Below are 27150 nucleotides of genomic sequence, written 5' to 3'. Positions count from 1 at the left end.
CAATGAAGAATATAGCCCAACAACAAACTTGAAAACATACACATACATCAACCCCAAAGCCAAAAGAAAATAAGCAAACAAAGAAAAACAAACTTTATAAGAACCTCATGACAGGGATAAACAATCACATTTCAATAATCAGCTTGAATGTGAATGGACTAAATGCACCACTGAAAAGACACAGAATGGCAAACTGGATAAGAAACCATGAACCAATTATTTGCTGCATCCAGGAAGCTCATTTTACTATAAGGAACACACACAGACTCAAAGTTAAAGGATGGAAAACGAGTTCCCAGTCGAATGGATCACAAAAGAAGGCAGGGAGTCACAATCTTAATATCAGACACAGCAACTTTTAACCTATCAAAAATTTTAAAAGATGCAAAAGGACACTACATAATGATAAAAGGCTCAACCCATGAACAAGAAATATCCATCTTAAACATATATGCACCCAACACAGGAACACCAGCTTTTATAAAGCAGCTACTAAGTAAACTAAAAAAAAAGAAAAGAAAAGAAATTGACTCTAACACTATTATAGCAGGGGACTTGAATACCCCACTGACAGCCCTAGATATATCATTGAGTCAAAAAGTCAATAAGGAGATCCAGGTCCTAAACTTGACACTCAACCAAATGGTTTTAATAGATACCTACAGATTATTCCACCCCCAACTCATAGAATATACACTCTACTCATCACTACATGGAACGTACTCCAAAATCAATCACATCCTTTGCCATAATTCAAGAATAAACAAATTCCATAAGGTTGAAACATTGCCATGCACTTTCTCAGACCACAGTGGAATAAAAATAAATATCAATATCAACATAATTTACCCAAAGCCCACAAAGACATAGACATTAAACATCATGATGCTGAACAACTACTGGGTCAACACTGAAATCAAAACAGAAATTAAAAGATTCCTGGAAACAGATTAAAATGAAGAAACATCTTACCAAAACCTCTTGAATGCCATGAAATCAATTCTAAGAGGGGAATTTATATTTCTATGAACACGCATCAAGAAAATGAAGAGATCACAAGTTGAGAGCCTAACAAATCACCTAATGGAGCTAGAAAGAGAAGACCAACAAAACCCTTACTTCAGCAGAAGAATCCAAATTACCAAAAAAAAAAAAAAAAAAAAAAAAAGCCCAAATACAGGACATAGAAACCAAAAATATCATAGAAAATATCAACAAAACAAAAAGTTGGTTCTTTGAAAGAATTAACATGATTGATGAACCCCTAGCCTAATGAACAAGAAAAAGAGAGAAAAAGCCCAAATAAATACAATCAGAAATCCAACAGATCAAATCACAACTGACCCTGAAGAAATACAAAAGATTATCAGAGATTACTATGTACACCTATAAAGAAACAAACTTGATAGCCTAAATGAAATGGAGGACTTTCTGATATCACTCAAGCTCCCCAGGTTGAAACAAGATGACACTAAATAGACCAATAACAACCCAGGAAATTGACTCTGTCACAAGAAAACTACCTACAAAAAAAGCTCTGGGCAGGATGGATTTCCAGCAAATTCTACAAAATGTACAAGGAGGAGCTGATACCAATCCTATTGAAAGTATTCCAGGCAATTGAGAAAGATAGAATTCTCCCTAAATCGTTTTATGAAGCTAACACTACACTGATACCCAAACCAGGTAAAGATCCAACAAAAAAAGAGACCTACAGGCCAATATCCCTTATGAACTTAGATGCAAAAATCTTCAACAAGATTCTAGAAAATTGGATCCAATAGCACATCTCAAAAATCATCCACCATGGCAAAGTAGCTACATCCCCAGGATGCAGGGCTGGTTCAGCAGATGTAAAAACAAGAACACATGATTACATCATTAGATGAAAAAAAAAAAAAGAAAAGCTTTTGATAAAATCCAGCATCCCTTCTTGATGAAAACCTTCAAAAACCCAGGTATACAAAGAGCATACCTCAAAATAGTAAGTGCCATCTACGATAAACCCACCGGTAACATAATACTAAATGGACAGACACTGGAAACATTTCCCCTGAAAACTGGAACAAAACAAGGCTGCCCACTCTCATCCCTCTTGTTCAACATTGTGTTGGAAGTCCTAGCTAGAGCAATACAAGAGAAGGAAATGAGGGGTATCCAAAGAGGGAGTCAAGTTATCCTTCTTTGCTGATGATATGATCCTATACCTTGAAAATTCAAAAGAATCTGTCAAAACCTACTTGCACTGATAAAGGATTTGAGTAAAGTCTCAGGGTATAAAACAATGTGCAAAAGACAGTAGCATTCCTATACACCAACAACAGGCAGTTGGAGAACCAAATAAAAACAACAATCACATTCTCAATAGTCACACACACACACACAAATGAAATACCTCGGCATCTTCCTAACCAGAGAAGTGAAAGACCTTTACAATGAGAACTACAAAACACTGCTCAAAGAAATCCAAGAAGACAAACAAATGGAAAAATATTCCATGCTCATGGATAGGAAGAATCAAAACATTGTTAAGATGTCCATCCTACCAAAGTCAATCTATAGATTCAATGCCATACCCATTTAATTGTCAACATCATTCTTCTCAGACCTGGAGATGACAATACACGAATTCGTATGGAAGCATAGATGACCACAAATAGCCAAAATGAACCTTAGCAAAAGAAACAAAGCAGGAAGTATCACGCTTCCAGACTTCAAACTTTATTATAAGGCTACAGTAATTAAAACAGCCTGGTATTGGTACAAGAACAAGCGTACAGACCAATGGAACAGCATAGATATTCTGGAAGCAAAGTCTCAATTTCTGAACCAACTTATCTTTGACAAAGCCTCCAACCACCACCACTGGAGAGAGGAGAACCTATTCAGTAAATGGTGCTGGGAAAACTGGTTGACCACATGCAGAAGACTGAAACAAGACCCCTACCTATCACTATACACAAAAATTAACTCTAAATGGATCAAAGACCTAAATGTAAAACCTCAAAGTATAAGAATCTTAGAAAATGCAGGAGACACCTTTATGGAAACTGGAACTGGCAACCAATTCCTTATCTAAAACTTAATTGTCCATACCATAAGAAATAAGATAGATAAATGGGACCTCATCAAACTGACTAGCTTCTGAAAAGCAAAAGAAACCATCAAGAGAGCAGGGAGACAGCCCACAGGATGGGAAAAAATATGTGCCAATTGTATATCTGACAAAGACCTAACATCTAGGATCCATAAGGAACTCAAACGCGCCGAAAAGAAAAAACAAACAGGCCCATTTATTAGTGGCTAAAAGACATGAATAGACACTTCTCAAAAGAAAATATACGGGCAGCCAACAGACACATGAAAAAGTGCTCAGCCTCACTGATCATCAGATAAATGCAAATCAAAAACAAACTGAGATACCATCTAACCCCAGTAAGAATGGTCATCATTAATAAAACAACCAGCAACAGATGCTGGTGAGGATGTGGAGAAAAATGATCGCTTTTACACTGCTGGTAGGAATGCAAACTTGTGCAACCCCTTTAGAAGACAGTGTGGCGATTTCTGAAAGAACTAGAAATTGACCTTCCATATGACCCAGCAGTTCCCCTATTGGCAATATACTGGGAGGAACTCAATTTATTCTACAAAAAAGACACCTGCAAGTGTATGTTTGTTTTAGCTGCATTCACAATAGAGAAAACATGGCACCAAACATGCTGCCCATTAAAGTTGGACTGGTCAAAAACTATTTGATACAGATACACGATGGAATATTAAGCAACCATAAAGAAGGATAAACACATAGACTTTGCAGCAACCTGGATGGATTTAAAGTCTATCATACTCAATGATCTATCACAGAAACAAAGAACAGAGTACCATATGTTCTCACTCATAAGCAGACCTTGAACAATTATCATAATACCATAAGAAAGGAATTGGCAGTAGTGAGAAACTGCCAGGGGAGAGGGGGTGGGATTGACGGTTGAGGGAAACTGCCAGGGAAGGAAGGGGCACACCTCATCAACAAGGGTAACTGCATAATCAACATTTGTATACCTAACCCTGAATTGTACACCACATCTTTAAAATAAATATTAAAAAATAAAAACAAAAGATGAAGTATTAATCCATAAAATAAATAAAGTATTATTTTTATATAACAGTGTTACTTTAACAGGTATTCAGGATGTAACCAATAAAAAAGTTATAATAAAAAGATGTTCCAAGATCAAATGTCACTATGAAGAATTTGACAGTTACTTAAGATGTTTCATAAAGAAAAAGGGGGCAAAGCATAGTACAAAATTATACACTTGGATTGAAAATTAAGAAAGATAAATTGATGAATAATATAGCAATGCATACTGAACTCTTTTGATATGTTTTTATATCTTTTTAACATTTCCTTAGTAAGCACTGGGCTTTATATAAATTTAGAACAGTCTTGAGATCTTTATATGGATATGCCTTTTCACACTTAAAACAGTCACAGAACAGAAGGTAACAATGAATAAAAAAGATTCTTGTTCACTGGAATTTTTCTTTCACAAAAGTCCATAAAAAAATAAAAAGAAGTCAGCAAAAAATATTTGTATACATAATGTCTTTGACACAAACACCTCACAAACATTAATCTCTGTAAAGGTTGCACGTAAAATAAACAGGAATATTAAATATATAAATACATGAGCAATCATAAATGCTAACCCCTATTCTGGTTTAGCATATCTATAAAGTCTATTTCTGCATTGCAATTAACTGATTCATGCTGTTTCAGCACCAACTTGGCAGATAAAATGAAAGAGGCTTCTGTATGTTAAAATGTAAATGATCTTACTGACTAAATAACAGGGGACAATTTTTTTTTTTTTTTTTTGTCTAGAATAAAATTTGACCAGGAAAGGCTAAAACAGTATGGCAATACAATAGCATTTTCTTTCAAGAAATTAAAAACCTCTTTCTTCAGTAAAAAGAAACATTATCAACACTTTCCTAGAATCTGATAAGATAAGGTTACACAGCAGGTCAAGTCACTCCTATTGTCTGCAACATCATTTATAATGGATGTCTCTTGTAGAAAATCTATTCATGCAGACATAATCCCTGTCCTCCATTGTGAGTACAATAATGGAATTGTTTCCAGCTGGTCTTAGCACTGCACAGCACTGGTTTAGTTATTTCAAATGAGCATTTGCTACACAAATTTTGTCATATATGGACTAAGACTTGATTTAGTCTAATTAATCCAGGTTTATAATTGTTTGTTTTTTTTTTTAAGAGATGAGGGTCTCACTATTGTCCTGGCAGCCTTTCAGACTCCTAAACTCAAGCAATCCTCTGGCCTTAGCCTCTCAAGAAGTACATGCCAACACAACAGCCTAATTGTCTCTTATTCTTTTTTTTTAGGGATGGGATCTTCCTATGTTACCCAGATTGGTCTCAAACTCTTAGCCTCAAGCAATACTCTCACCTTAGCCTCCCTAGTCACTATGCTTACAGATGCAAGCTACTGTACCCACCAGGCTTATAGTTATTTCTGAAATGATCTTATAGTGTTCCAAACCCATGCAATAAATCTTACTTGGTCATTTTAACTTGCTGTGAAGACAAACCTCCAAATTCAAACCTTCTTCCTGTTTTCACATTTTCTAAATATGAGGGATTTTATTCCCTTGATTTGCCTCATACATGCACTTACTTCAATATTCATTCATTTTTCAGGCAATCAAAACAATATTTTCTCATTTTAGGTGAATGAATAAATAGCTTATAGCTTTTAAGAAATTAGTGTGTAATGAAAACTAGAAATAAATAATATGTATAAAATTCAATAAGTTCTGCAGCATATGTAAGGACAGGGTTACAAGAATGCATAGTAAAAGAGGCTTTCTAGGGTGCCAAAGAATAATTAAGAGAGTACTTTATTAAGTTAAATTTTAGAGTTAAATATTAAATTTAAATTTTCAGGACACACAGAAGGAAAAAATAAGGTTAGTAGAAGGAGAATTATGTGTGGTAAAATATCATGAAATGGCAGAAATATCTGATATAGTAGAACAGCAGATGTTACAGAGAAATATGATTACACAACTGAAAAAGTACATGTCTGATTGTAAAAGACTTTGTTAATAGCGAATACTTATTATGGTCTACAAGAATCTCTAAAGAATGTTAAGATGAAGATAGATTTAATCAGGTTTGGAGGTAGGAAAAGCAGCTATCTAATTTTTCAAAAGTTAAATGATAAAATACTATTTCACCTTGTCTGGCAAGTATGATTTAATACAATGTTTATAAATCTCAGGAAAAAAAAAACCAGAATTAAATAATATGTTTTTAGGGATATAGACACATTTAGTAAACCTATTACAAGTGTTAATATACGTATACGTTTGTAATAAGATATGTTTGTAATATATTTATTACAAACATAAAATTCTAACTATTCTCAAAGGATAGCTTTTATCATTGAGGGAGAAACACATAGACAAGATTCAAGGAGCACACTAGTAGAACTGTGATTAAAAAGTTCATTAAGAGCCGGGCTCGGTGGCTCAGCCTGTAATCCCGCGCCTTTGGGAGGCTGAGGTGAGTGGATTGCCTGAGCCTGCGGGTTCGAGACCCGCCTGGGCAGCGAGACCTCATCTCTACAATAAATCAAAAAATCAGCTGGGCGTGGTAGCGCATGCCTGTAATTCCGGCTACTCGGAAGGCTGAGGCGGAAGGATCGCCGGAGCCCAGCAGGTTGAGGCTGCAATGGCCAGAAGCGGCCACTGCACTCCAGTCTGGGCGACAGAGTGAGACTCCAACTCAAAAAAAAAAAAAAAAAAGTTCATTAAGTTGGGTAACAAGTTTTAGTCTTTGTAAAATTAATATATGTCCTAAATTTTTAATACTATCTAATACAATATTTAAAAGTGAATAAGCAAATCCTTTAAAAATGAAGTAGTTGGAAGAATTACAAATGAATTTCAAATATTACATAATAAAATATTTGAAATGAATTAGATGGAGACAGAAGACAGAAGTCAGTGCAACATTTCAAGTGAGAAAAAATGAAAGATTGTAGGGGAGTTCTATGTTGTGTAACTGAGCATTTTTTGTTTTGTTTTGTTTTGTGGATACATAAGAGTTGTACATATTTGTGGGGTGTATATGATATTTTGATACAAGCATACAATGTGTAATGATCAAATCTGGGTAACTGGGATATCCATCACTTCAAACATTTATCATTTCTTTCTATTGAAACATTCCACATCTTTTTTTTTTTTTTTAGTTATTTTGACATACACAATGAATTTTTAATTATAGTAACTCTATTGTGCTGTTGAGCACTAGGAATTATTCTTTTTATCTAACTGCATTTTATGACCATTAATCAACGCCTTTGTCCCTACCTTTTCACTATCCTTTCCATGAGATATTTAACCATGTAGTGAACGCTACACAGAGTAGGGAGAAGTTAAGTACAGTAAATGGTAAAGAAACAAAAATAGTGACGAAAGTTGCTTCAAAATTCAAAGACAGAGGAACTCTCAAAAAGAAATAGTTTGTTAGTGTTAACCAGTGATGAAAATTGGAACAGAAAAATATAATTAGATATTTAAACTTTGCAGTCACTGGTCAACTTTGCCACAACATTTTTGTAGCTGCTAGAGGAGACTTTATTCTGTAATGGGGGAGTCAAGAACACCTACATTTAAATTGCTTTGGGGTGGTGATCTGGTTTGGAGGGCGAGTGCTAGTATTCTTAGCTTGTTGCAACCATAAAGCATACAATTGTATTGCTCTGTTACAGAGCAATAAAAAACTGAATTCTTAGGATACTTTTATTTACACATTTTTAGAGTGCCAGATTTTAATAAAAATTATTATTATTATTACTCCTATCCTACTCTTTGAGGTGATTTTAGTAGATAAGGAACAATTAAAAGTTAAGAAAAAGAGTTAGAGACAGTATAGTGCTGTGGTTCAAAGTTCAGATTTTGGGTCTAGTTTTTAGAATTTGAATTCTGGCTCCACCGCTCACCAACTGAGTACAGTTGGGTTATTATTTATATCATATACATTATTTGGCATGTGGTTAATATATTTGTGTGAGTTTTGGTGTTAACCTTGCATTAGAGTCATGATTTGACATCTTGAATATGTATACCCTGTTGTTTGTAAGCCAATCAGTTACTTTTCCACCTCATATAGCAATATATAAAAAATAGTCATAAGTGGACCTTGAACAATTATCATAATACTATAAGAAAAGGATTGGCAGTAGCAGTAAACTGCCAGGGGTGCAGAGAGGTGGGATTGGCAGTAGTGGGAATCTTCCAGTGGGGGGGCACACCTCATCAACAAGTAACCTGCATAATGAACATTTGCATATTTAACCCTGAATTGTACCCCACATCTTTAAAATTGAAAAAAAGTAATAAAAAAGAAAAAAGTCAAATACAATATGTATACATTAACTAATAAATGGTGGACTTCTTTTCAAGTCAGTCTATAGAACAAGTTCTTTTTTAAACCTACATAATGTTCTGCAAGTTGTAAGTATTTTTTCAATGAACATTTTTTGGTTGTGATTATTCAAGTAATCTTAATAATCACAGCTGTTTGGTTTGATTTGGGAAGATACCTTCAAACATTCTAGATTATCTATTTTCTTTGATGAGGATTGACCTCCAGATACCAAGGGTTACCTATTTATTAACCACACCTAACCAGTGAGAAGTGAATCCAAGGGAAAATAACTATCCAGCTCAACTTATTAACTTATTGATAATTTCATATTAAAAAGACATATTAAATATGATATTTAAATTAAACATTATGGGAAAACGAATTACTATTATGCTAATAGTTCAAGGTAGAATAAGATAATTATTATATCAATATTACAAAACAGCTCCTGAACATCTGTAAAATAAGAATTTCTATTCCTTCATAGAACATCTCATATCCATGAATCAGAAGACTTAACTTTTTAAAGATATAAATACTCTCCAAATTATCTGTATGCTAAATACAATCTTTATCAAAATCCCAGCTGGATTATTTGCAGAAATTGGCAAGCTAATCCTCAATTTCATATGCAAATGCAACAGATCAAAAAAGAAATGAAATATTTTGAATAAGAACAAAGTTGAGTAACTCCTAGGAGAGTATGTGGTACTGCAATTTAAAAAAAGATATATAAACTAATGCAAAATAATAAAGAGTCCAGAAGTAAATTCTCACTCTCAAAGTTAATTGATTTTTGACATAAGTTCTAAGAAAACTTCATTGGGAAAAGTATTGTTTTCAATATATAATGCTAGAATGTGTGAGTATTCACATGCAAGCCATAAAGTTAGGTCTCTAGCTCATACCATATAAAAATTAACTCAAAATAAATCAAATAACTAAATATAAGAGTCAAAACTATAAAATTCTTAGAAGACAACATTTGTGGAAATTCTTGTGACCTTTGTTTTCCATGATGAACCATTAACCATAAGCCATTAACCTTAGCTAATTATTTCTTAATCATGACACCAAAAGCACAATCAATAACAGAAAAGTAGGCAAATTTGACATCATTAAAAACTGTTTTCAAGGAACATCATCCGAAAAATTAGAAGATAACAGCAAAATGTCAAAAAATATTTGAAAATCATGTAATTTATAAAAGGCATGTCTAGAAAATTTAGATAGGCTTTACAACTAAACAATAAAAAAATTAAAGAATTGTCAAAAGATCTGAACAGACATTTCTCAGGATACACAAGTGTCCAATAAGTATATAAAAAGATGCTCAGTTTTATTCTGCATCAGGGAAATATAAATAAAAAACAAAATATTATTTTATATGCAGTAGATTTGTAATAATCAATAAGGAGAGTAATAATAATTGTTGGCACGTATATACAGAAAGTAAGCACTCATTCACTGTTGAAAGTAATGTGAAGTAGTAAAGCTACTTTGGAAATCAACCTTGCAGTTCTTCAAAATATTAAACATAGAGTCACTACAAAACCATTTCACTTCTAGGGACATACCTCCCCCTCCCAAACGAAAATATTATGTTTGCACAAAAACTTGTGTATGAATATGCATGGCAGTGAAGCCATCCTCACAAGGTGAATAAGAATTATGGAAAAACTATAGTTATAATTAAGCATTAATTAAGCTGCCCTTTGGCCCACTTCTTTGTAACCAAAAGTCACATAAAACTAGATATTAACCATTTGCATACTCTTATAGATGGAATTTTTGACATGAGTCACAAAGTTTTTATTTAAAATTAATTTACCTCCCTATTATTCCTATAGATAGGATCTCTGATGTTAGTGTTACAAGGCTTTTGTTTAAGAATTGCTTAAGATGTCAGAACCTGAATTCCAGTGGAATAGCTGATGCCAACCAGCTTGAAGATCTCCATAGAAAAACTAAAGTAGTATGAGAATACAGTCCTCATCTTCCTATCCCATTACTTCACCCTGTATTCTTTGACCAATTAGCAATCTTCATGCTTTGGCCTACTCCAAAGTCCTTAAAATGCTAGCCCCAAAGTTCTTGGGAAGACAAATTTTGTTTCCTCATGTTTCCTCATTCAGCATCCCAACAGTTCAATCTCTTTCTCATACAATCCAGCATCTCAGCGTGTTGACTTGCACACATCAAGGAATGAACCTATTATAGTTATAGCAACATTATTCATAATGGCTCCATATGTAAACAACTTAAACATTCCTCAGCTAATGAATGGATAAATAAAATGAGGCTTATTCATATAATGCAATAGTATTTGGCAACAAAAGAAATAAAATACTCATATATGGTATCGGATGAATACCGTCTTGAAAACATTATGCCCAGAAAAATAAGCGAATCTCAAAAGACCATATGCTATATTATTCCACTTTAAAATATTATAAATTAAATATCTAGAGGAACATATATTATTGGCCAGAGTTTCTTTTTGAAGTGATGGGAATGTTCTAAAATTGATTGTGGTGATGGCTGCACAATTCTGAATATACTAAAAGAAATTAAATTGTAAACTTTAATTTTCACTTATATAATATGCAAGTCATATCTCAACAACGTTTTATAAAATACAAAATATTTGAAAGTGGGAAAATGTTTATTCATTTTTTATTGATCATTTTTTGTTTACCTACAGCTAATAAATAATATAATTGTGGATAAATTAACTGTTTTATTACTTAATGATTCGATGGCACTTAATATTATCTAGAAATACATTTACATTTCATGGAACTTATGATTCAATAAGATATTTGGGAATCATAAAATTGAAAAAACCCACAAAGAACCATACTGATGACCGTAAACAAACCTTATTGCTTCACAGTTAATGAAAGCAATCTCAAGTGAATGGTTCAAAGACACCAAGTTGTATCAAACACAGTTTAAGAGCAAAGTTTTCTAGTTTTCATTAAAATTGTTTTATTCAAATGGTGTTGAAATCTCAAATGCTTTCAGTGATCAGGAAGATAATAAAAACTTTTCAAATACACTAGATAAAGAATAAGACTGTTAGCCCAAATTAAAACAGAAGGGTAGGAACCCAATTTAGAATAAGTAATTTAAAAAATAAATAGTGCAGCCTTAATTTTTGGTTCATGATTTAAAGAAAGACTTGAGAAATTATCCAGTTTAGTCTATCTTTCTAGATAAAATTTCTTGAATTACCTATGCCAAAATTTATTTATTTTCTCTTAAATGCTGGTGTTTCATCATCCCATAAATGGTGGTGCTCCATCATCTCATAAAGTGAATTTCAACTAATGTCATAAATTCTAAGATGTTATTAATAAAATTTTAGATCACTATATTTGATGCTAACAATATTATATGATATTTGTAAAAGATTTCATTATTAGTCACAGTTTGGGGTTAAAGCAGCAATAGCAACAAAAACTAATACTTGCAAAGAATTTTGTACCTTTAAAAATCTAATTTTGATAAACATTACATTGCATTTCTAAATACACCAATGAGAACTCTTAATTACTATAGATACTCAGTTTCTTGTTCTTTGGCCAATAAAATCAATCTATTTTATTAATGTTGCTTGAATTTTAAGAATGCTGTTGAATAAAGAGTTGATGGTTGAATTATGTTATCCTTTTTACAAAAGCTGATTTTGAAAGTTGATAAGTTTTTCATCTGTTGCTCCATCTGGAAAATTATTTCATTCTGGCCTGGAACCAATAGCTTCATTAATTCACATCTCTAATGCCTAGGCTGCCAAAGGATACACTTATTTTGAGAAGTTTATAGGTTCTACGGTTGTCTAACGCATGTTTATTACCAAATTGTATTTGTATTAGGCTGAAATATATCACTCATATTTCTGTCTTCTTGAGATAAAATGAGGTAACAATGCTCAGAGCATTTTACGAAGAAAAAATCAGTATAAAAAAAGAAAGAACATCACTTTACTATGATGAATTTGAAGTGAGTTCATCAAACTGTCCACTTATTATTCTAAATGCTCTGGCAAAATAATAGCCTTTTCTGTGCAAAGTGATGTCTCAGTCTACTGACAACCAAATCATCACAAATCACTAAAGGTTTTTTAAATGCACAATATATCATTGGCCACTAAAAACCAAGCTTTAGAGTTCTTGAGAATAGTGAAGATGATCAAGTTTTTAGTATTAAATGTTGCTCCATAATCTTTCTGAATATTTAAGAAATTACACATCCTTAAATTCCTCCATTACCATTCCGAATATTTAAGAAATTACATTATGTGATATCTGTCAGGACATATGACAAAGCATATTTAACTAATGAAGACAACCTACTATTGTTATTTATACCTATGTTTTTTCGAGTTCTGCATTAAATTTTAAAAGTTCAAAATGTAAACACTATTAGGATAATAATGATCAAAATACAACTGTATAATATATAATCTGTGGAAAATGTGATTTTTTTAAAGCAATATAAACTAGGGCTATCATTGTATTCACTACTTTAAAAATACAACCTTTTCTGATTAACATATTCGGTTAATGCTGATGAATAGGTGTCTAGATATATATGTAAATTTATGCATCTATGCCTTAATCAGTGACTACATATAATAAGCCCTAATTTTAACTTCATCAATTTTCTTCTAGTTCAACAGCAATATATTTATTTGTGAAAGTATCATCTACATTTCATGGCATCTGCTATCACATCCTTATTTAGTGATTATCATTTTTTCTCTTTCATATGTCAGACATAAAAATAAAAACATTGCTTTATAAATTGATAATTCATTTATTGTTCTTTCAAATGTAACTGGAGAAGAAATTAATTTTCATTTCTGTCACTATATTTAAAAAATTCTTCGTGTTCTTTGAATTTTGTTCAATTGAAATGCAAATTGTCTTCACCAAGAGACTACAATAATATATCTGGTCTGAATTTTTACTGAGTTAGATTTAGCATTAATGAAATTATCCATTTTTTTAAGTGTTCACTCTTCATTAGTTTCAAGAAATCAATCATTTTACTAATTGTAAATCACACAACTTTAATGGCACTACATTTTTTCTTTTATGTTGCTCAGATAAACATTGTCTTATATAAAAGAATAGTTATATGAATGCTTATTCGAAATAAGCTCACCACCCATTGTATACTGTTTTTGTGACTTAGGTCTGACTCTGAATCCCATTCTCCAAACTTTTGTCACTTCTGCTTACCATTATCCAGTAATTTTTGATTACAGTATTTTATTTGATATAAAATTAAATAATATGAAAATAGAATACATCTACTTAGTATTAGTTCTTTCTTTAGGATGTGCCTTTTTGTGTTGAACCACCAGGCTTCACATTTATTTTTTAATATTATGACTCTTCAATAAGACCAAAATTTGAAATTATGTAACTTTTGTTTGAAATTACAAAAATATTAAATATAGACCTTGAATATTAAATCAATCCACTGACAGTTATTTTAGCTTACAAATATGCACAGAAAGTACATTTAATATTATGTTACCTGTTAAACAGTTTTGAAGTAAATGATAAAAAGTTAATAATTTCTAAACATCATGAGTGTATCATGTGTGCATTCGTTCATTAGATTTTAACAAAGAAGTATGAAAAATAGATACAACATATATTTGAAATTATTTTGAAATAAATATAAAATATTTACTTCATATTACTAATATGTATAACATTTGATTTTTAAAAATTGAATGTATAATAGTATATTTCAAATTATTAATATGTGAAAGTACTTATTCATCTATTCTTTCTTTCAGATATCATTAATTGTGTGCCTAAAATGAGACAGATGTTATACGAAACAAGAATACAACTGTGAACAAGGCAGCCTTTATCTTATATAATCTAGCTCTATGCATAACTTTAACTCATTTTGAATAATTTGGGGTACAAAGGGAATATCTGATGTTCTATTAAGAGTTTTTTTGAGTTTTATATAATTTTACAATAAACTTCTAAAAGCATTTTTTTTTAAAGAGCAGAGATGCCTGATTTCTATTCCTTTGCACAAAGAAGAGACTGGTTTCCCCCTTCAGGCAAGGATTGATTTAGCATGCTTCTCTTGTACCATAATCGATCCCTCTGCCTTTTATTCCTTTTAAAAAATTAGTGCTAAAGATCTTAAGCAGGAGTGCAGTCCTTAACAGAGAAATGGCATTGAAAGAAAACTCAAAAAAAGATGCATTAAAATAAAAATTACTCTAGTTCCACAATGTAATTCATTACTGCATAAGAAATTGTAAATATTTTTCATTAGATCATCATGTGCAAATTATTACAATAAACTGAGATTTTCATATGCATAAAAGCAAAATGTTTTCCTCATTTGGACAAAAGAAAACTATTGACTTTATCTGTTGAAGACTGTACTTTATAACCTGAAAGGACTTTGTAGGCAAAATGTTTCTGGCTTTTCTTCCTTCTGACCTAGCATAAAAAGCATATTAGAACTACTCTAATAATGTAAGAATATTACTTATCACAGAAGGGAATACTATAGATTAAATGATTGCAATATTTACATACTTAAGAACTACTTATAAGTTTAAATGTATGTTTATACTATATTTTTAAATGTTAGTATTCCTTCCTGTAACTGTTAGGTATATTGTTGCCACAGCACCGACCTGAGACACATGGCAGTTCTTACAAAAATTTTAACCTGTTGGACCTAATACATTTTTAATAGGTGTGTATGTGTGTGTGTGTGTGTGTGTGTGTGTGTGTGTGTGTTTTAAACAGCAGTGTGTTCTATCTTTGTTTTTTTAGAAACAGCTCAGGAAAAGAAAAGCAATAAAGTAAAAACATACAAATAAGGGCATGTATTTTATCAATGACTCTTATTTGCAACACAAATAAAACTGCCTACATAGTCAATAAGTTCTAAGGATCGAATGTACAGGTCAGATAACAATGGATATGTTCATTAATTTGATTCAAGTAATCATAAAAAAAGTAGTCCATCTGTTTTAGGGACGGAGAAAATTCAGACAAAGAAAAGCAGAGACAGAAAAGAAAGATCCTTTCTGCCTAGGCTTCTACATGTTTACTTAGAGCTTTTAATTACTAAACACCAATGGCAGTTGTCTTCCAAACTGCTCATTATACCCATCCTGACTCCTTCATTTCTTGTCAATTTACAAAAAATACTGAAAGTCAAATATTGAAAGTTTTTGATTTGTCAATTATATATAATAAGCTTGTAACTAAGACAATATATGCATATTAGACACTGAAAAAGAATCATGCAAGGTAATGAAAGAAAAAAGACAACATTAAAAATCATTTTTAGTACTAATATACCACATTAATAGTCTTGAGAAAAATATCAATGAGCAAGCTATTTTTATGACTTAGAAAAACAAGGCTATTTAAATTAAATTCCATTTATTCTTCCAAGAAAACTCTGATTTATGGTTTATTAGCAGGGCTATTGGTAAAGATAAAATATTTGCTGCTAGTTAGAAACCATGAGAAACGTAAGGTATTTCAAAACCTTGAAGAGAATTACATTATTAGTGTGTTTTTTTCTTGGGCATTGTTCTAATGGCTCTGAAGGATAATTGAAGAATGTATAAGGGTTTTTAGTGCTACAAGACACTGAAAGGGCAGATACTCATATTGACCCTGGAAGGTTTTATGCTCCAGGTATATGTTTTCCACCTCTCAAAGCTACTCATAAACAAGGTAGCCTCTAATGAGCCACTGCCCTGTCTACAGCCTAAACCTAGTGAAATGTTGAAAGCCACTGTGCTAGCAATGGTCAGAAAATAAGAGTGAAATGAGAGGAAGATGAAAAAATGGAATAACAAAATCTTCATGGGGTTTTTGTTTTCTTCTCTGCTTTAGTTTTATATAATCTATTTGTCTGAAATAATCCTTGCATAGTGTTTTTAGCATAAAAGCTGATGCATATTCATTAGCATATTGAATAGGGCATGAAATTTGTAGCAAAACAGTATTAGGTTTAATAACTCATTCTAGCATGCCTATCAATTAATCTTGAGTGAATTATGTGACATCCCTGAGTCAGAGTTTTATAATTTTTATAATGAACACAAGACTTCCCTGAAAGAAACACATTAGTAAGTCTATTTAACACCCAGAACAATCCTGATATATATTGTACAGTTGACCTATAGCATCACCAGCATTAGTAGTGGTGAGCAAGGCCATCAGTGGAGCTGCTGTTTATGTGCCAAACACATAGCAGAAGCTAGAGGTATCCCTTTCTTTTCTTTCTTATTTTCCCCATACGTGTATGCGAATACATGTATAGACTATGAATGAAAACCTAACCTTTATTCTTGGTTTCTGCTTGACGGTTTCTTATGTCCATCTGGTGACTAATCTTAAAATGAAACCTAGGCCCTTACTTGATTGAAATGTTCAGTGGTATACCATTATACTCAAGACAAAACCCAATCCTTTACAACGTTTCCATAATACTGCAATATTTGGTTCTGTCTAAATCTCTAGCTTCATAAGTACCATCTTCCCTTCCGTCTCCACTACCCACTTCCACTTGGCTTTCTGTGAACAGATCATTCCCACCTCAGATCATCTGGCACATCCATTTTCCTCTGTCATAAATGGTCTTTAGCCAACTTTGCTAAACCTGACTAATTCTACCTCATCTTTTTCAATTCATGTAAGCATCACTTATTTAAATAGGCTTTTCTGATATACTCTCCTATAGCATCTTATAATTTTCTGTTGTAGTATTTACTACATGTGTGTGTGTAAACATCCATACATATATAGGCATGTATAACTGTCATTTATTATGATAATTCATTTGCATTCAACATATTAACTTTATCCCTAAGGGCAATATCACTTCAGTTTTGTTCTCTATTGCATTCCCAGAGCCACCTGTTGGGAGCATCCAGAGCACCTGGTACATTTAGGCAACAGTTACTCATCCTCATTATTCATTCAACAATTAATACCATGTACAGACATTTTTCTAGGCACTTAGGCTACAAAAGATTTAAAAATGCTATCATGAAGCTACTATGTTAAATAGAAGGTAGGCAAGGACAACATAAACAAGAATTAATATAAAGCCAGAAACTAATGAGTTTTCTAAAGGTTATAAAGAAGAGAAGGGAGAACAGAGCATTTTGAAGGTATTGGTATATTTAGAGAAGAGATCCCTGTGGAAGTGACACTTGAGCAGAGAGTAGAATGAGGTAGAGGCGAAAATAATATAAATATTTGGTGGAAGAGTATTTTCATGAGAGGGAAAGAAAAGCAAGCACAAAAGTCTCCAAGTGATATTATGAAAAGTATAGCTAAAAAAAGTAAGGAGGTAAGTGTGGCTATGTGAACTATATGAGCAGGAAAAATAATAACAGAAGATGTGATTAGAAAAATGTTAGTGGCAAACCACAGGTAGTCTTATTGAATGAGTGAATTTAAAACTGCCAAGAGTCACAAATCGAAAAGGATACCCAAGAGGATTGATGAACATATTGCAATATACTAGACAATTTTCCAGAAGAAAAAAATCAATGGAGAAGATTTGTTTTTTCATAAAGGAATCTGCAATATATGAAAAGATCGGTCATAAAGGAATCTGCAATATATGTAAGGGAATTTTGATAAAGGAATTGTCATAAAGGAATCTGCAATATCCATAAAGGAAATTGTCATAAAGGAATCCGCAATATATGTAAAGATCAGTCACAAAGACATAAAATTATATTTAGCTGTTTAAAGAAGTTTAGATGACATCACATAACACTAAGGCAAGGAATACTAAGATTTTAAATGAGGGGGAGAATGCCATGAAAAGCTAGAACCTGAGGGGTTATTAAGAATTGACAACAAGGATTTCAACAAGATAAATGTTTGAATAAAGTAAGAGTGAGGGTCCTACACAACACATGTTTAGCAGAGGTAAGATCTATTTTATTTTATTTCGAGAGAAAATGCCTGGGTGACAGGTTAGAAGCTAAGTGTGGAGGGCTATACATAATCAGGACATGGAGTTTGAACCTGCTATGTTAGAGTACATGTTGAAGATTTTGTTGGATTAAAAAAATAAATCACTCTATGCTCTAAATTCAAAAGATTGTGGATAAAGAATTGAAGGCTCAAACAACCACTGAAAGGGCTAGAGGGAACACAGAAGTGTCTACTAATGATCTTAACCTTTATCTCAATGTGAATTATTTTTGTAAGCACCCCACAAAGATACTGCATTCCTCCAGAACTTCCCAACAAAGTCTCCATCTACAATAGCAATGTAAACAACTTCAAGTTATTTCACTTGAAAGTTATTTCACAGCCAGGCTCGGTGGTTCAGCCTGTAATCCCACGGCTTTGGGAGGCTGAGGTGAGTGGATTGCCTGAGCCTGCGGGTTCGAGACCCGCCTGGGCAGCGAGACCTCATCTCTACAATAAATAAAAAAATCAGCCGGTTGTGGTAGCACATGCCAGTAGTCCCAGCTACTTGGAAGGCTGAGGTGGAAGGATCGCCAGAGCCCAGCAGGTCGAGGCTGCGGTGGGCGGGAGCAGCCACTGCACTCCAGTCTGGGCGACAGACTGAGATTCCAACTCAAAAAAAAAAAAAAAAAGAAAAGAAAGCTATTTCACTTTCCATTTGCCTACCTATGTGCCTGCAAAATGTCTTCTTCTTCTCTTCCACATTCTATATCTTGCATAGATGTCTCTTATTGGCAAACTTTAACCCAGAACCATCTGTAGAAAAAAAAAAAAAACTGCTGGAAAATGAAATGCCAGGCATCTATTCCAAAAGGCAGAGCTGACATTGGAGGGAAGTGGCAATGTACTCAGTGAAAATGAACAACTCAGCAGAGAAGGAAAGATCAGAATATGTAAGTGGACTCCGGACTTTCCATCCATCTCTCCCAAGGTAGATGAATTTTAAAATTATGCTTTCATTTGATATGATATTTAATCTGAAAAGCTGATTGCATTGCTAAAATTTTAAAAAGAACAGAATGAGGAATACAGAATGAGAAACACACTACTGGTGTAAAGACAGCCCTTTCTAATAAATACATGAAAACAGCTGTCATGCCCTAATTTTACAGAGCCACAGGCAACAATTTTTTTCCAGCTTTTCTTCATATGCCATGATTATAAAAGATTTACCATTCTCATTATCCTCATCTCTTTCTATTAGTCACTCTCTACTGCTTTTATAATGTGATACCCATAATGAAGCATAGGTCTCATATGAAATCTAATAGAATACAGTGGAACTATTTTGTTCATTGATTTTGGTGCTATGCTTATATTTAGACAGCCAAAGTTTAAATTAAGGTATTAAAACTAGTTTCAGGTTTCTACCTAATATTAACAAGAAAGAATTCCACCCCAGATTTAGTAGAAAAACTGTGATGCTTTGCTATTAAATTAGCTAAGGAGAGAAAAGAAAACATAGCATAGTAGTTTTTTTTTCAAAGCACAGGTTGACTAAATTAGATGAGGACATGTGCCTGATTAGAAATGGATCAAAGGCAAATATGTATTAGAAATCAAAACATCAGATGCAAAACATTCATTTTAAATTGTTGCAATGGAGGGAAACAGAGATCTAGAAAGACAACTGGTCACTCATTTTTCTTCTATTTCACTAAAATAGTGACCATGCTCATCTGAAGAACACCGGAGCATTCATGTTTCCAAAATAATTTGAAATAACTTAAATTTCAACAGACATGACATGGCACATAAGCTATTCACTGTCTCAAAAATAAATTAATATAAAGGCATTCAGAACTAAGTGCCTTAAAATTCTTCTGTATTTCTGTTTTAAACATATTTGTCTATAAAGTATACATTTCAAAGTCTCTAAAAGAAAACAAAAGATGTTATTGTGTGATGAATTGAAGAAAAACCCAGGCAGCTGTGATAAAAAACATTTTTATTACTAAATTAATAATGTCAAACTATACCAGAAGGGACCACTATCCCTCTGGATATAGAGGCATATTGTTCTTTGGCTTAGCTAGGCCAGGAACTCCCAAAAGTAATGAAATATGCCTAATTAAATGATGGCAGTTGGACTTTGATATTTTGGTTGATGAATTATTTGTTTGCATTCATTTTATATGGTTCATATAATTTCAAAAGTAGCATCATATCTATCATTGAATACTTCTAAAGAAGGATGGATTTGATGGTAGAATTACAAATTATGTGTCTCTTTCCTTTCACATCTATATTTACATTTAACTTACTAATCTGTTTAAGAGATTAAAAAAGAAAATGAAAATAATATTGAAACACTGTTGCCAAATGATAATTAGAATACTTCCAAGTGGTTGACTTTAATTAGAGATTAGAAAAAGTGTTAAATTTCAACATATGAATTTTAAGATAAATAGCAATCATAAAGCTTAATGAGATTTATCTCATGTAATTTTTTTGCTTTTAGTTGGAAAGAAAAAGTTCCATAGAACTTTATAATTGGTTGTCTTAGTAATAACAATGAAAACATTAAGAATATTAATACCAATAGCAAAAACAGCTAGCATTAATATAGGGACTTATGCCAGGCAATGTATTAAGTGGTTTTATAATGATTATTTGTAGAGTATGTAATAAGAGAGATATGAAACCTATAACTGCTTATTCTATTCTAGAATAGAAATAATTTTTTGATTTTAGTTTACACATTAAAATCATACAATTCAAATTACTTTAAAAATCTTTATAAATATGTCAAAATACATACATACAGGGAATAAGATCAAAGAGAAAAATATAAAATAGGCTTAACTTATTTTAAGAATATACTGAGGCATATCCACTCAATTTAAACATTTAAATTGTAACTATAGTATGGAAAATCATATTTACAAAAAATAGATTGGTTGTTTTATACATTAAATATTTCCTCTTAGTATAGAAATCTTTGGGAGTTCTGGAATCCAATAATCATTGGAAAAAATAAACAGGATACAATATAAAATATGCACTATGACTGTAAGATATTTCTCCATAAGTTAAACTGGCATAGACATACAACATATAATATTCTATGATGGAGAGTTTAAAAAATATATTTTAAAGGGCATCTGTGAAAGTGGATGTTAAAAGACAGATGTGCTGGAAGTGATTTTAAAAATTAATTTACATCACTTTTAAAATATCAAATAGTCACTATTTCTGTTTTGCCTATTAAGTGTAAATAAAGCAATAATTAAATCAATTATATAATACTGCTTTTACTTTAAAATTATAAAATACTATGTAGTACATTGTATCCCATAATAAAAACGTAAATATAAAGAGTTGTTTAATGCCATCATATCAATTCTCTTTACCTCTGGATGATACAGTGTATGTCTCTATTATTACAATATTAAATTTTCTTACCATGGTGTAACTGTGGGCCACTTTCATTAATTCAATGCATCCTTGAGCATCTGCAAATGCTCGGATTCCTAAACAGTTGGATGGATGCAAAAGCTTCATGAGGAAGTGGCAGCATACTTCTACTACTTGTGGAAGCTGAAGAAGGCACGCTGCAGCAAGAAGGTTTTCAATGGTGTCTTCTTTTAATTCCAAGCAGCCTAAACATAAGTAAAGATAATTATGAAACTCTTTTAAAACATGAAATAACATTCGGCACTACTCAAAACATTAATATAAGACAAGCTATTGGAAATTATCTAAACCAAGATTGATAATCCAGATAAATATAACTTAGTAAAGGCCAGCAATTGTTTTTAGAACTTTGTATCTCTTACTTCTGGCAATGTTGATAAATTACCCAGTATATACAAAACCAGTTTCAACTAAGACACCTATATCCACTTCAGTGTAAATTATGGTTCTTCCTTTTGTTCTGAAGAAAAAAAGGGAAAAAATAAGGTTCATAATATATATTTTTAAACTTAGTGAAACAGAGATTCACTACGTTTTGGAGAATATGAGTATGAAATACCTGTGTGTGTATAAATGTATATAAATTTATAAATGCGTGTGTTATAGATTGCTAGTACTGTCTTTAACTCACTGTATTCATGTTTGCAATTATCTATAGTTGATAAAAATTAAAAATTGGTTTACATCACTTTAAAAATATCAAATAATCACTATCTATATCTGTATTGTCGATAGTTGTTTTTTGCCCTCCTTAGAGTTATTCAAAGTTCCTTTTATTTGTCTGTCTTCCAGAATAATTTATTAAAAGATGGATCTGTCACCCAGACAGAAACCAGTAGCACACCCCACAACTCTTCAGGGATTCGATAATAACCACAGAGAGCAAAGAAATGAAAAGTCCATGGACCTGGGTTGGAACTAGCCAAATTCTTGTCTACACCACCACAGACCACCAGGAAGCTCCAGTCACAGTGAGGAAAGTGAGTGAAGGGAATTCAGGAGTTCTGTGCTGCTGCAGACTTGCAGGGTTCCATGAGCCTTGTGAGACTCCGGTCCCTCACAGGAAACTACCTTACCCATAGCAGTGCTTTACAGAAGCCCATATGAAATGGTGCAGGAAAAAAAGAAAGCATTGAGCAGCACCAGCTTCTGTTTCCCAGGAACTCAACCCTGGTGGGCAGCACAGCTGCTTTCTAGCCAACCTGGGACCTCTCAAGCCCTAAGGGCAGATTCCTTGGCTGCAGACATTTCCTGGCTGTGGTGGGTTGCCTCCTCAGGCCAGCTGCACTTTGACATTCTCAAAGCAAATTGCCTGAGGCCAAGGTGGGAAGCCTAGTGAGACTCATTACACAGCAACCTCACCCTTTATGTAAACTCTCCGGTGCCAGTCCTGCACAACAGTTTCCGTGACCCTAGGCTCCTTCTTAATTCCCACTGGGGTAGCCAAGAATGAACTCTTGCAGGGTGTTCAAACTTCCCGCACAATCCCCTTGAAGGGTGTTCAAGCTTCCCCACAATCTTTTTGAAGGTCAAAATAGATAGAGAACTTGAGTAATCCTCAAGCCCTGCCCTCTGCCTAGGTTTTCTGAACATTTTCTTGGAGCAACATATATCTAAAAGAAAACCCACAACCACCATCCCAGCTGGCTCGCTCCCACAAAAGTCACCTCCTGGCTGGAAGCCATTATTATAGCCCATTGGATATAATACCTCAACTTTGGGAAAAGCCTGATCCCAAACCCCAGCTAACACCACTTTGCAAACCATTCATGCCACTACGGAAGTTATGAGCCAGTGCAGGGACCCAGCACAAGACTGCCACAGCAGAAAATTGAGAAAGTCATCACACCAAAGTTACAAATAACCAAGGGAACCCTTCAGTGTCTACATCAGCCCCTTGCCAACCTCAGATAAGAAATAGTCTACCAAAATGAGAAGAAACTAAAAATAATTCTGACAATATGAAAAAACAGAGTTTTCCAACACACCCAAAAGACCACACCAACTCTTCAGAAATGAACTCTAATCAAAAAGAAATTTTGAAATTCCAGATATAGAATTCAAAAGGTTGATTATAAAATTGATCAATAAACTTCAGAAGAAAATTGAGAACCAGCATTTTAAAAAGTTAAAAAAAAAAAACCTATATAAGACATGAATAAATAAAGAAGCATGCCAAGTAACAATTGGTATCTTAAATGGAATAATACTTTACATATCATTATCAACTCTGAATATATGGTTTCAATGACCCACTAAAAAAATACAGATTGGCAGAATAAGAAAAAAAAAGAACAGAACCCAAATATCTGCTGCCTTCAAGAAACTCACTTAACTCACAAAGACTCTAATAGATTCAAGATAAATGGGTGGGAAAAATATTTCATGCAAATGGGAACAAAAAAGAGCACAAGTAGCCATTATCATATCAGAGAAAAACAAACTTTAAATTAATAACTGTAAAAATAGACAAAGATCATTAGTACATAATGATAAAAGGATCAATCCAACAAGAAGATATAAAAAATTTAAATACATATGCACCTGACATGAGAGCCTCCAGCTTTATAAAACAAATTCTACTAGACCCAAAGAACGAGAGAGAAAAGAGAACGAGTACAATAGAGTAACAGTGGGAGATTGCAACACTGACAGCAATAGACAGATCACTAAGGCAGAAAGTCAACAAAGAAACACTGGAGTTAAACCAGACTCTAGAGCAAATTGAACTAACAGTCATCTGAAGAACATTCCAACTCAAAACTGCAGAATATACATTTTTCTCATCAGCATATGGAACATTCTCCAAAACAGAGCTTATGATAGGCCACAAATCAAGTCTCAATACATTAAAAAAAAATTAAAATTATATCAATCATCTTTTCAGATTATAGCGGAATAAAACTAGAAATTAGGTCTAAGAAGAACTCGCAAAACCAAACAAAAATATGAAAATTAAACTATCTGCTCCTGAATGATCCTTGGGTCAACAATGAAATCAAGATGGAAATTTAAAAATTATTTGAAATTAATGACAACAAGGAAGAAAGTTATCACATCCTCTGGCCACAGCCAAAACTGTGCTCAGAGGAAAATTTACAGTAGTTAAGGCTTACATTGATAAGACTGAAAGACTGCATATTGACAACATAATATCACACCTCAAGGAATTAGAAAAATTAACAAACCAAACTCAAAGCAGTAGAAGAAAAATAATGAACATCAGAGCAGAACTAAATGAAATTGAAATTTAAAAAAATACAAAGGATCAATGAAACCAAAAGCTTGTTCTTTGAAAAGATAAACAAACAATTGATAGACAACTAGCTAGATTAATTTTAAAAAATAGAGAAGATTCACATTAGCTCAATCGGAAATTAAAATGGAGACATTGCAACTGATAAATTCAAAGGGTCATATGAGATTATTATGAAAACCTCTATGCAAACAAACAACGTAATCTAAAGAAAAGAGATAAATTCTTGGGAACATACAACCCCCCCAAAATTGATTGAGGAAGAAATAAAAATCCTGAACAGAAAAATAATGAGTAGCAAGACTGAAATAGTAATTAGAAGTTTCCCCAAAACAACAACAAAAAATGCCCAGGACCTGTGAACTCACAGCTTAATTCTACCAAACTTTCAAAGAAGGACTGGTGCCTGTTTTACTGAAGTTATTCCACAAGATTGGAGAAGAGGGAATCCTCCCTAACTTATTCTATGAAGTCATAACAAAGTCAGAAAAATACACAATCAACAACAACAAAAAAAGAAAATTACAAACCAATATTCCTTATGAACACTGATGCAAAAATCCTCAACAGAACTTAAAAAAATATATTCCATGAAAAGTGGATTTTATCCCAAGGATACAAGCATGGTTCAACATACACAAGTAAATAACCATGGCCACTATATAAACAGAACTAATAACAAAAATCATATGATCATTTCAATAGATGCAGAAAAATCATTTGATAAAAACCCAGCATTGCTTCATGATAAAAACCCTCAGCATAATAGGCAAAGAGAAACATTTCTCAAAATACTAATAGCCATATATGACTATCCTGCAGCCAATGCAATTCTGAATGGAGAAAAGTTGAATGCACCCCCTCCCCCGACCCCAGAACAAAGCGAAGTTGCCCACTTTCACTACTCCTGTTCAACATAGTACTGGAGATCATATCCAGAGCAATCAGACAAAAGAAAAAGTATATCATATCCATATTTGAAAAGAAGAAATCAAAGTATCTTGGAGGCTTATGATATGATCTTACACCTAAAGGATCCTAAAGACTCCTTTAAAAGACTCCTAGACTTAAATAAATTTAGTAAAGTTTTAGGATAAAAAATCAACACAAAAACTAGTAGCATTGCTATACACCAATAGCAACCAAGCTGAGAATCAAATCAAGAACTCAGTTTCATTTACAATGGCAGCCAAAAAGCTAAAATACCTAGGTAAAATGTCTCTATAAAAAGAACTAAAAAACACTGTTGAAAGAAATCTTAGCAGTCATACACAAATAGAGAAACATCCCATGCTTATGGATGGAAGAAGTCAATATTGTTAAAATGACCATAATAGCCTAAGTCATCTACAGATTTAATGCAATCCCTATGCAACTACCAATGCTATTTTTCACAGAATTATAAAAAACAACTCTAAAATGTATATGGAACCAAAAAAGAAAAAAGTTGTATACATCACATTACCTAACTTCAAATTATACTGCAAGGCTAAAGTAACCAAAACAACATGGTAGTAGTACAAGAGCAGGCACATGGACCAGGGGAACAGAATAGAGAATCCAGAAGTAAAACCTAATACCTACAACCAACTGATCTTTGACAAAGTGAACACTTTCTTTTTTTTTGACTTGGAGTCTCACTCTGTCACCCAGACTGGAGTGCAGTGGCTGCTCCTGGCCACCACAGCCTCGACCTACTGGGCTTTGGTGATCCTTCTGCCTCAGCCTTCCAAGTAGTTGTAACTACAGGCCCGAGCTACCATGCCCGGCCAGTTTTTGATTTATTGTAGAGATGAGGTCTCGCCAAGTTGCCCAAGCCGGTCTTGAATCCGCTGGTTCAGGCAATCAATCCACTCGCCTCAGCCTCCCAAAGTGCTGGGATTACAGGCTGAGCCACCGAGCCCAGTCAGCAAACACTTTCACTGGGAAAAGGACACCCTATTCAATAAACAGTGGAAAAATTGGATAGCTACATGCAGAAAAATGAAATGTGAT

At 33.1% G+C, this 27150-nt stretch overlaps 1 protein-coding gene across 1 annotated transcript in view; it reads right to left on the bottom strand.

The window, feature by feature from the left end:
* Window positions 1-27150, bottom strand: part of KLHL1 (kelch like family member 1) — a gene marked incomplete at its 5' end in the record, with an annotated part of 353122 nt that overhangs the window by 279770 nt on the left and 46202 nt on the right. Inside the window, one exon of the mRNA XM_008052763.2 lies at window positions 21888-22084. Coding sequence (XP_008050954.2) covers window positions 21888-22084 — 197 coding nt within the window. The remainder of the gene's footprint in view (window positions 1-21887; window positions 22085-27150) is intronic.

Source organism: Carlito syrichta, unplaced genomic scaffold (assembly GCF_000164805.1).
Source record: "Carlito syrichta isolate Samal-C Ts95f unplaced genomic scaffold, Tarsius_syrichta-2.0.1 Scaffold287495, whole genome shotgun sequence".
In the NCBI taxonomy this organism is placed as follows: Eukaryota; Metazoa; Chordata; class Mammalia; order Primates; family Tarsiidae; genus Carlito; species Carlito syrichta.
Note: the sequence above shows the minus strand (reverse complement) of the source record. Positions and strands in the feature narration are given on the sequence as shown.